This window comes from Suricata suricatta, chromosome 8, assembly GCF_006229205.1.
Source record: "Suricata suricatta isolate VVHF042 chromosome 8, meerkat_22Aug2017_6uvM2_HiC, whole genome shotgun sequence".
Taxonomy (NCBI): domain Eukaryota; kingdom Metazoa; phylum Chordata; class Mammalia; order Carnivora; family Herpestidae; genus Suricata; species Suricata suricatta.
The window spans coordinates 58,971,889-58,984,080 of NC_043707.1; the positions used below are offsets into that span (position 1 = coordinate 58,971,889).

At 43.1% G+C, this 12,192-nt stretch overlaps 1 protein-coding gene across 3 annotated transcripts in view; it reads right to left on the minus strand.

Moving 5' to 3' along the window:
* The window catches only part of CDC14A (cell division cycle 14A), a 150,890-nt gene that overhangs the window by 18,281 nt on the left and 120,417 nt on the right, over positions 1-12,192 (minus strand). For 2 of the 3 annotated variants that reach the window (XM_029950052.1, XM_029950051.1), the window contains exons 10-12: positions 8,302-8,417; positions 4,011-4,133; positions 2,980-3,319 (exon numbers count right to left, since the gene is read on the minus strand). In XM_029950052.1, the coding sequence (XP_029805912.1) occupies positions 2,980-3,319; positions 4,011-4,133; positions 8,302-8,417 (579 nt within the window). Of the gene's footprint in view, positions 1-2,775; positions 3,320-4,010; positions 4,134-8,301; positions 8,418-12,192 lie in introns of those variants that run through there. The other variant, XM_029950050.1, reaches the window with a different exon arrangement.

Below are 12,192 nucleotides of genomic sequence, written 5' to 3' on the forward strand. Positions count from 1 at the left end.
ATACTGCCATACAGACAGACCCAAGGACTTAAAAACATTACTGTTGAGAGATTTATCCCTAGTTCTTCAAGGGTCATGTGCCTCACAACTTAGGAAGCGCTGGAAAGAAAGACCATCTTATTTAGACAAGAAACCCACAGTTAGAAGAGCTGTACCGATACAAGGAAATAAAGGAAAACAACTCACAACCTCTTGCTTTATTCCACATAAAATGGGAATTTCCATCTTAATTTAGACTTTCTACCAGCAAGCCAGCAGGGGTAGGACCTGGAGCCTCCCCTCCCACAGAGGTTTTCTAGGCGAAGATAAAGGAGGGAAGTCAGCTCTTAGAGACCTGCTACTTCTTACTTCCCGGGAGGGTGAGAGGGAGGAAAATGTTGTCATGCTGGCAATTCTATTTATAAATGCTTCTCTTTACAATGAGATGACAAATTTAAGAGGGAGAAGAGGGGAATGACGGCAGCTGCCCACACAGACTATTACTTTAAATTTAATTATCGGAAAATCACTCTATTCAGGCCAGGAGAGGGATGAGAAGGAGGAAAGGTGAAGACAAATAACAAAATACGGAATGAAACCAAGGAAGAGTGATCACTAATCATCTAAAGACTATCCCCATGCTGCAACTAGCCAAGAGGGGAACTGAGATCCAGAAAAAGTAGAATGTTATTCTTGCCAAGCTCCCAATGCTTCTGGAATTCAGCTACAAGTGTAGATTACACCAAACCTTTAGCAATGAAATTGGCAAGATAGTTATATAATTGTCTATATATCTATATGTGGACCACTTTTTCTGAAAATGAATAGATCTGTATCCTAGTCTAACAATGAGGTGGACCCACAATCAGTATATGAAATACACTGATATATGAATATCTTGAGTGTTCACAACTCAGTCCCTGCTGGGAAGTACACGACTTACAAATCTTATTATGAAAAGTTAAATACTTATTTTCCATGTAACTCCCCAGTTACTAAGATTTAAGTTTTACTGATACACCTATACCCATAAAATCATGGGATCAGACTTAAATTAAGGGGTGGAGTGGGCTGGCATTACATAGGAAGTTAAAATACTGAGAATGTAATCATATCTGGAAAATTATACAGCTGACCCGTGAACAATGCCTGGTTTAGAGGTGCTGGCCCCCTCACAACCAAACCCGGCACAGAACTTTTGATTCCTCCCAAACTTAACTAGTAATAGCCTACTATTCACCAGAAGCCTTAAACAGTCAATTAATAAATTGTATGTATTATATACTGTATTCTTACAATAAAGTAAACTAACAAAAAGGAAATGTTCGGGCACCTGGGTGGCTCAGTCGGTTAAGTGTCCGACTCTTGATTTTGGATCAGGTCATGATCTCATACATAGTTCGTGAATTTAAGCCCCAAGTCTGGCTCCAAGATGACAGTGTGGAGTCTGTTTGGGATTCTCTCTCTCCCTCTCTCTGTCCCTCCCCCACTTGCACACACAAATGTGTGCACTCTCTCTCAAAATAAATATATGCATTTTTTTAAAAAAAGGAAATGTTATTTGGAAAATCATGAGAAAGAGAAAATACATGTACAGTACTGTACTATATTTACTGAAAAAAGTCTGTGTATTAGTGGACCCAGGCAGTTCAAATCTGTGTTGCTCAAGGGTCAACTATATGTGCCAGAAAGGACCATGTGTGCATAGCATTGAAAACAATTTTTGAAAAGAGGCTTGAGGTTGGGATGGGAGTGGTAATGTGTCCAACCAACACACTCACACACACGCACTGCGTCCTCATGTTAGAAAAGTGATCCCTAAACTACCATCTAAGGCAAATGGGTCTCATTAATTATTCCACTGGGTTCTGTTTCCCAAGAAAGTCACTACCAGCTACCAGCACCTTTCCTCCCCTGCACTCCCCTGAAGAAGTCAGCCTTTCCCTGGATAACAGCTGAGGAAATGTCTGGAGAAGAGCAGGCATGAAGGAATCCCAGGCCCCAGCCTACCCAGGACACTGGAGTTTGCTTGTGCCCTGACTGGAACCTGTGTTGAACTCGAGTCACACTTTGATCTGTGAGGTTGATTTCTCCTTCCTATTTTGTCCCCATTCTCTCAAATCAAAGGTCACATTCCGATAGATCTCAATTCCCCTGGAGGCAATCAAAATATGTGATTAAAGTGACTCATAGAAGGGGGGGTGAACCAACAGATTTTACCTAACAGGGATTTCTGGTTTAAAGGGGGGCTTGGCAACCTCACTACAGAGTTCACAGGGGAAATGTGTTTGGTGATCCTTCATCCTGTGTCTAGAAGAGTAATGGCACAGAGGGAAGGCATCGCTCAGAAGGCTTCCTGATACTCTGCCTTCCCCTCCCTTACATCCCAGATACCTACTCATAGGTCTTCCTTATAAACACTTTTCCATTTGCCATTTTGTTAATTCTGGCTCAGTTCCCTGCAGGAGGGGACATATTCAAGAGCCTAATGGTTAGGTCTTAGAAGCTACTGTTCATTCAGCACCTTCCATACCTAAATACTCTGAAATGCATTCACTGATCTAAGATGTGGAAAAGCGAGGACTCCCAACACCACTACAACCAAAGCAAATACCGTCTCTATCGCAGGATTCAGTTCCTGGCTTTGCACCGGATATTCAGAGTGATTCGAAAACTTAACTGAAAAGTAACCTAAGTCAACGGTGTCCATTTTGAAGGGAATGGAAGCGGTTTCCCTTTGAAGAGCAACCACCGGAAAAGGAAGGGGAGGAGGGGAAGAAGAAGGAAGGAAGAAACCCCAGTTGAAACTTGGCCTTTACTTGAAGAGGAGCCAGCGGAAGGCACGTGCAGAGACAGTTTCACAGCACAGAGGGAAGGCATCGCTCAGAAGGCTTCCTTGGCGCTATTAAATTTCTTTGGTGGCAGCCTCTGCTGGGGAGGCAAGACACAGAAGTTGCGTTCAGGGTTCTGAGGACCAAGAGGCGGCGTCTGCGAACTTACGGGGATGGACCGGCTCAGGAACCTCGCGGAGGAGGAAGAGAGGCTGGTGTAGACGGGCCAGAGGCCGGCGGCGTGCTCCTCCGGCTTGGCGCCGTGGGCGCTGGGCGGGCCGCTCGCCGTGCTCCCGCGGGTGCTGCTGCTTCTGCTGTACTGATGGTTGTTGTTGAGCTCCGGGGGGTTTCGGGCGGGCGTGTGGGGGCTGCCATTCAGGAGGCTGGTGAACGGGCTGGCTGCGAAAGCCGCCTCGGAGGACAAGGAGGCCTTTCTGTTCCCCGACTCCTCTGTTGCAGAGTTCAGGTTGCCTAGAGAACTGGCTAGCCGGGAGTTTATGGAAAAGCTGCTTGGAAAACACAGGGGGGGGAGGGAGAGGACACAGACAACGATGTGTGCTCATGCAGAGTTCGTGTCTCTAAAATACACAATTAGGACAAGAGGGGAATGGGATGCAGACAGTTCTGACCAATGCAAACGGGGACAGAATGGCTTCTTTATTGCTCCTGGTGATATTCCAACATGTGGACTTCAGTTACACACGTGAACGTCCTGTCTGAGCAGTTTACTGAGATCCAAGAAGCTGGCTAAGCCACTCTGACCAAAGATCTTGAGCTAGGACATCTGGGGGCTCTATCTGTCCTGAGGTAGGGAGTAACTGAAAGGGGCTCTATGAGAGTAAAAAGTAGACTTAAGTGTAAGAGTTCACTTACACAGATTCATTCAAACGTCCCTACCCATTTTAGTTCTGTCCATATACATGAAAGGAGAAATGACGATACCACGTATCACTAGTATGTGCCCCTGCTCAACTTCTGGATCAGGTAGGCAAGCTGGAGCTTTACTACAGAGAGGGATGCCATTCACCCCTCTACAGGGCCTTGTCCCTCAGGACAGGAGACAGGGACAGAAACCTTCTGTCATTTCTCCCCTTCTCCCTGATCCCATCCTCGGACAAGCTTCAACCAAACCCACGTTCTGCTACAGACTTCCTTACCAGGCTCCCCACCGGCATCTGAGAAGAGGGAGAGAGAAATTACCTTCTTACGCTGGCACCTGAGGACAAAGAACTTCTGTTGATCCTCTTGGCCGTCACTGAGGGGGACAGAGCCACTTTCACGGCCTTCAAAGTAGATGCAGATCCTTGTGGGGAAGAAGTCAATCTTTGTGGAGAAAAATGGGCAAACTGTCACAGGAAAGCTGTGTTATCTTAATATTCGGCAATCAACTAAGACAAGATAAACTCAGAACATTAAGGAGATCCTGGCAGTCATGATAACAGTGACAGCAGCCGCAGTCAACACTGACAGAGCACGTGCTCCGAGCCAGGAGCTCTTCTGAGAACCTTACAGACGTTAGCCCATCCTCACAATGACCCTAAGACGGCAGCCCCCACTTTGCAAGTGAGGAAACCGACGCACAAAGGAAAAGTCCTCCAAAGTCAGCGAGCAAGTGACAGAGCTGGGATTCAGATCCAGGATCCAAAGTCCTGTCCTTAACCACGATCTTGCCATGCCTGGTCACTTCCCTTCTTGGATGGAGGCATTCATTCCTCACATGTCCCTAGGTTGCGTGTGTGTGTGTGTGTGTGTGTGTGTGTGTGTGTGTGTGTATGTATTTGTATATGTATATAGTTTTATATTTCTTTATATATTAAATCTGTCATCTTCTTCCCACTCTGCAACTGCCCTACTTGAAGCCACCACTATTCCTTCTCTTGACTACGAGTAACATCTTTTAGTCTTATTCATTAAAATTAAAATTCTGAATAGCCTCTGGTAGAATCTAAAATATTTACTGATGTCACTCACTGTTTACACCTTTTAATTTTTCCTCAGTGTCCAGAAAGCCTGAGCTCCTTGGCGTTACTATGAAAGCCTCCAAAATCTGACATTAGCCTTTGCAAGCAGGTCTTTTCTATCTATTCTTTCTCATTAGCCAACTCTACTCCAGCTATACAAAATGCTCGGAGTTCCCTGGATGGATCATATTCACACCTTCGTTCAGTTTGCGTATGCTATTTTTCCTGCCAGGGCACCTTCTCCTCTCCTTACCTCCCCTCTGCTTCCTCTCTTCCACCTCCATCTGCCTCATTCCCATTGGCTACCCTCTAACGGCCTGATCAGCTGGAACCCTCTACGGCAAGCCTCCACTGAATTCGCAGGCAGGGCATGCATATTCTCACAGTAATCATAGCCCTTATACCATATTCCACTGTCTGATATTTGTCTATTTCCCTTGTTATTCTCTCCACTGGGGGCAAAGGCGTCTCTCACTTCAATTCCCAGTGGCTAGTACAGTGCCAGACTCAGAGAGGCTGTTCAGTAAATGTCTGCTGAGTGGACAGAGAGGGAAAATTGACTCAAACCTGGACAGCTCAGGCCCAGTCATGGTCTTTAATACCAAACCTGTCTTATCCTGAACAAACCATTTAATGTACCTGGATTTAAAGTATCTGCTCCAGAAAAGCTTAGTTACTTGTAGACTCTTGCCTTCATCCTCCGCCCCCCAAACAACAGCTGAAGTGCATGGTTTGCCTCTAAAACAAGAATGGGAAAAGCGGTACAAGGGAGCAGCACAAGCTTCTGGAGAAGTCTGAGCCCGCTCAGAACTGCCTGCACGAAACGTCCCTAAAACCAAGGGCTGAATGAGAACGAGAGGTGAGGGCTGAGTCGGACTTTTACCCCTATCTCATTAATAATTTTGGCAATCGTGTCTACGGCCCCCATCAAGCCCTATGCTGCACCCTGGTAGCACCCTGGGAAGGTTTGGGGGACATTATCCAGAGAAAAGGATTAATGTTTCCTCTTCAAATGAAGGATGGGGAAGGAAATAAAACTAGAAAATAAACAAACATATGTAAAAACTAGGGGGCAAGGGAACTAACAGAAATACTGAAAACTCAAAGGCAAAATCTATCACTGGATTGAAAGGCACGTTGCAGAGCAAGGCTAATTGTTCTTCTCGCAACGTGCTCGAAGCACAGGTCACATTCACATCACAGCCACAGCCTCAGGGCCCTGTGCGCACCTCAAAAAAACAAAACTCCTCTTCACGGTGAGCATTGAAAATAAGGTGGATTGTAACAATCTGGAACAGAAAGGAAAGAACTTAAAAGGGAAAAGCTGTGTGCAACTGGTTTTCACCAGTTAGGGTTGGGAAACCTATCTACAGGGTAGCATATATGTACAAGCTACTGGAAAGTCACCTCATTAACAGTACCTAAAAGGCTGGGGCACTGCTCTCACGTGCCCTTTCGTATCATCCAACCTACGGAAATCAAAGACAAGTGCTCACGCATGGCCAGGTTCACATGTTTATGCCCAAAAGGCAGAACATATGAAAAGGCAGATCATATGGAATCAAACCAGTAAAAGTATTAAATTGGCAAAAGGGAGAAACCTCCCAAGTGGATATCAGTGCTCATTCAGTTTCTAAAACAAATCCTACAACCAGCAGGAAACCAATTTTAGTCATTTTGTTTCATCGTGAATTTCATTTACAGCAAATTGCTTTAAATCATAAGGTGGTGTTGCATCCACTTAGGGTAAAAAATGTTTGATTGATGACACTATGATGCTGTTAGAAAAACTGAATTCCAAAAAATGAAAAAGAATTCTGAGAATTAAAAAAGAAAGTAGAAAAATCATATTGGAATAGCCTTCTAAATTTTCTGTAGAGGAGACTCTTTCCCTCTTTTGCCTACTTAGGTGCCAGGTTATATGCCAATTTTCCCCCCCTCTCCCCCTTGTGATTTCTTACGAATCAAATATAATTTTAAGCAAAAATTAATTTTAAGCACTATAAAGCCATTTCTTAAGAGTTTCAAAGGGGCAAATGGTGAATAAAAGAGATCAGTAATCTTAAAGAACCTTCCACTGACTCAGGTGATATTCATAGTGAGCAGAGCAGACTGAACAGTACTGGATTTGAATATCAGCTCCATTCCAAGTCCATCCCGCTGGGGAGGGACTGAACTTCTTAACCTCAAGCAAGCAACCCAAATGTGGGTAATGATGCGTATCTTTTTTGTTAACTCAGTTAATCCTCATCTCCGAACTAAGTACCTGACAAGGCTCCAGACTGCAGTAGCTGCTCAGTGAGTGGTACATCTCTTCCATTTCTAGTGGTAGTTGGCGGTTATTACCGAAACCAAGTTTGCTACCCCATCTTCTCATGTTACTACAGCAAATGATTACCTTGACTATAAACACCTTCATTTCTCAGGTCAGGACACCAATACTCAGAGCATAGGTAACGATGTGCTCAGACCTCATCTGACTTGGTATAATCCTCCCAGATAACACAGGAAAACGAAATTCCCTGCAGGTCTGTCTGACACGTGTCCTGCTGCCAAGACACCCCTCTCGCTGTGCATGCCTCTCACTTAAAAGGCAAAGAAAGGTAGCCACTTCCCATTACAATCATTTGTAAACTTGTCACCCCAGTAAAGATTCTGGAAGATATTCATGGATTTTTGCACCTACATTGATCCTGAAGACTTTCTTTTTTAACTAATCAGAACCATTAGCAGGGTTCAAATGTTGGGATCACACGTCAAGTTCCATCAGTTGATTCTGATTAGTAATTTTAGGCTTCAAACTCAGGGTGGTTGTAACTTTACAGACACAGGGAAGAATTGCTTATTCGGTTCTCAGGTAGAGAACATAAAGCTCAGGCGTTAGGATACACCCCAGCTTGGCATTCAGTACTTTCCTGCACATTCTAGATTCAAAACAAAAGTCTCAGCGCACCTGTGAGAATAGGACACCACAAGATAGGACACCCACTCATGGAGAGAGAGTAGAATTCCAAATGGAATTTAGAGCACAGAGACACTTAGCTGCAGGGCCGTTTAAGGTGGAAACTTCAAGGGGGGCACCTGGGTGGCTCAGTCGGTTAAGCGGCCAACTTCAGCTCAGGTCATGATCTGTGGTTTGTGGGTTTGAACCCCGAGTTAGGTTCTGTGCTGACAGCTCTGAACCTGCAGCCTGCTTCAGATTCTGTGTGTGTGTGTCTCTCTCTCTGTCCCTCCCCTACTTGCTCTCTGTCTCTGTCTCTCTCTTGAAAATAAATATACATTAAAAAAAATTTTTTTTAAGGTGGGACTCCAGAGACTGAAACTGAGATTGCAGGAGGTGCTTTTAGAAAGCTCCTAAAACTCAGCTGCTCCCGATGGTGATACATTAGTTAACAACACAGAATGGTAATAAGCCAAAAACAACAAGAGGTAAACATGGCACATGTGGAATGATATACAGAAGAGAAGATTAAACATCTTATCCACAAATGGAGACACAAGGTAAGTTTAACAGTTTAAAATGGATCTACCTAAATGCACAGGGTGCTGAGGGGCGTGGTTGTCTCTGACTTTTTAAGGCACGTAGTTTGTCTCCCTGGGTTATACTGTTTTTCATTTCCACGTCTTCATCCTCTTCTAAATTATTCTAGAAAAAAAAAAATGCGTGTACCATAGAAAGGTTACTGTGAATAAATTTGCTTTATATTGATTTCTTAATAGACTATAGATTCTATATTTCATATAGATGATCTTAATATAAATTATCTTAAATAGCTTTAAAGCACAATAAATTTGGTATTGTCTATATATATACATATATATATATATATATATATATAAAATAACAAATGTTCAACTCTTCATCAATTAAATATACGCGTCAAATTCCAAATCAAAGAAGCACAGGAAGAATTTTAAAGGGGCTCCTTGCTACAATGGACCACAACCAAAGAGACTCTCATGCACACAAAATCGTGCTTTCAAATATAGCTCAGACATAGGCTGGCTCAATAGACACATTACAAATACGTTTCCAGAGATTACTAGGATCCACCACTGCAAATTCTATAATTTATTTACGAAAAATGAAAGATAAATCAATTTAGGATATCTGTGTGATAACTTGCTAAGATCAATGAACATTAGTAAGAGCACTCAAAACCTTTCCAGAAGGAGTTAAAACTTACTAGATTGGGAAAATGTGTTTCTTGCTGAAATAAGTCTTACAGGTTAAAATATAGAAGTACCACGCTAGGTCTTTTCACATGCCACTCACAGAGTGGGAGGCCATGATTTCCCATAAAGATTTAAAAAAGGAGGTGCTCAGGGTACCTGGGTGGCTCAGTCGGGTAAGCGTTCGAGTTCAGCACAGGTCATGATCTCGCGGTTTGTGAGTTCGAGCCCCGAGACAGGCTCCGTACTGACAGCTCAGAGCCTGGAACCTGCTTCAGATACTGTCTCCCTGTCTCTCTGCCCCTCCCCCACTCATGCTGCGCCTCTCTCCCACCCCCCAAAATAAATAAACATTAAAAAAATCTTTTTTTTTTATTTTTTTTATTGCTTTTTATTTTATTTTTGAGAGACAGAGAGAGACAGCTGGAGCAGGGGAGGGTCAGAGAGAGAGGGAAACACAGAATCCGAAACAGGCTCCAGGCTCTGAGCTAGCTGTCAGCACAGAGCCTGACGCGGGGCTCGAACCCACGAACCGTGAGATCTGACCTGAGCCGAAGCCGGACGCTTAACCGACTGAGCCACCCAGGCGCCCCTAAAAAAATCTTTTAAAGGAGGTGCTCATAATCAACTGATGAATGGATCAAGAAGATGTGATTTATACATATAATGGAAGACTACGTGGCAATGAGAAAGAATGAAATCTGGCCACACATAGCAATGTGAATGGAACTCAAGGGTGTCATGCTAAGTGAAATAAGTCAGGCAGAGAAGGACAGATACCATATGTTTTCACTCATATGTGTCCCAGAGAAACTTAACAGAGGACCATTGCGGAGGGGAAGGGGGAAAAGTTGGGGAGAGGGAAGGAGGCAAATCATGAGAGACTCTTGAATACTGAAAATAAACTGAGGGCTGATGAGGGAGGGGGAAAGGGGAAGGGGGTGATGGACATGGAGGAGGGCACTTGTGGGGATGAGCACTGGGTGTTACATGGAAACCAACTTGACAATAAACTATAAAAGAAAAAAAGGTGATGTCTTGTCTGTAAGAATCACAGTTTTTAAAAAAGGATAAAAAGAATAAATAAATAAATAAAGGAAGTGCCATAGAAGTTAATAATATTGCCTAAGCTCCCCTAAGCTCTTCATGACAACTGTGATTTTAAAATCAAATTTCTTAACCCCAGATACAACGTTCTCTCTAAGACATACGCCACAGCACACTAACATTGCTTCAGTACAGATTTTATGTTGCCCATATCTTCCCCTGAATAATTCATATGACTTGAATTTGGTAAGATTCCTTGCAGCCATAAATGTCCGCTCCCCTCTTTAAAGCTAAAACTCTTATTTGAGGAAGGGTATACAAAAATATACTTCCTTCAGTCACATCCTAGTCATTTCTGATAACCATTCCTGGATCAAAATACTTCCTTGCTCCTTGTCATCTAAGTTCGGCTGCATAGATACATCTGGGGTCAGTAGGCATGTGCTGGATAAAAAGACCACACCTTACTACTACAGCTCTGAGTTTTAAAAAGAAAAATTGACATACAAAGCACACAGTCAGTAAGAAAGAAGAAGAAATGAAGAGAAAAGCTTCCTAGAGGGGGTGATCCCTTAACCGAGTCTTAAAGAATGAGAACAGGTGAAGCAGGCCAAGGTCACAGGAAAGGTCATCCTGGCAAAGAACAACAGCTCAACAGTCACAGGATCCTGGAATCTTAAAGTCAGAGGATTCTTTTAAAGTCATAAGTTGCCCATATATGAAGTCTCCAGAATCTGTTACATTGTTCATCTCTGTCCATACAACCCCAGTGGGGAGGTATCCATTACCACCCAAGGAAGACTCCAGGAATAGGAATAAGGCAGGCCTGAGGGTAGGCTTGCTAGCTGGATGGTACACAACACCATCAACATGGGTGTTGTTACCAGTCACTTGTACCTGATGGAAGGACCAGCACACATTCTATTCTCTAGAATTTGAGGCAGGGTCAAGAATTATATAAGCCTTTGGGGCGCTTGGGTGGCTCAGTCGGTTAAGTGTCTGACTTTGGCTTAAGTCATGATCTCACGGGTCATGAATTCGATCCCTGCATCAAGCTTTGTGCTTGACAGCTCAGAGCCTGGAGACTATTTGAGACTTTGTGTCTCCCTCTCTTTGCCCCTCCCCTGCTCACACTCTGTCTCTCAAAAATAAAGATTTAAAAAAGTTTTTAATGATAAAAAAAGGCATATAAGCCTTCATGGGATAGATTTCTTGAAGAATCTGACAGGATCCTTGCCCTAAAACAGTCAGGTTCATTGTCCAATGTGTGCCTTTGTGGGAAAGCCAAGAAAGTCTGCTTGTCCTTCCAACAATGAGGATCTTTGTTCCCAACTCTGAAATTCCTTCAGAATTCTAAGGAAGAGTGATACTCAACCTGGAATTCCAAAATTCAACCTATCAGTCAAATGTAAAGGTAGAACAAAGATACAAAAATTTACCACACACTTTCTGAGAAAACTATTACAGAATGCATGTCAGAGAAAAGGAAAGAAGACAACAGGAAACCCAGGAAAATCAGGAATCCAACTGAAGAGTGGGAAAAGAAGGCCTTGAGTCAGAACAGTGGAGTGGGGCTAGAGAACAACTAGTCGAGGGTGGAAAGAAATAGTGTCTTCGGGAAAAGAAGGAACTTGGCAAAAAACTTTTTGCTGTTAAGAATTTGAATTTTATTGAATTAGAATTTGGAATATTGAAATTTTATCAAATTAGATTAGAATATTGAAAATATTCTAAATTGCTTGGCACAATTCGTGGGGGCTGTGGGGGGGAAACATTATCTCTTCCCAAGTACACAGAAAACTATGCAAATAAAAGGCATTTAACTCCTACCTGAACTCATGTAACATATGTCAATAAACAAACAAACAAACACTAAAAAAATAGGTAATTAACTCGGGGGGAAACAAAGAGAGGGTCAACAAAGAAAACCGAGTAGACTACCAAGCTCAAGAGTGAACAATCCTTACACAATAATAAGGTGCATATTATTGGGTTTACCCAAATATTATGATATAGCCATATGATGTGCGAAAGCACAGGGAGCAGGTGTTAACATCTGGCTGGGAGAGCTAAACCAGGAGGCAACTGAAAAATGTCCAAAATCAGTAAATTGTTTAAAATAGCATTAGAAGGGAGACATGTATGTTTAGAAATATGGTAGTGAAAATGCAGATGTAATTTGCTTAGAGATTTCCCTTTTT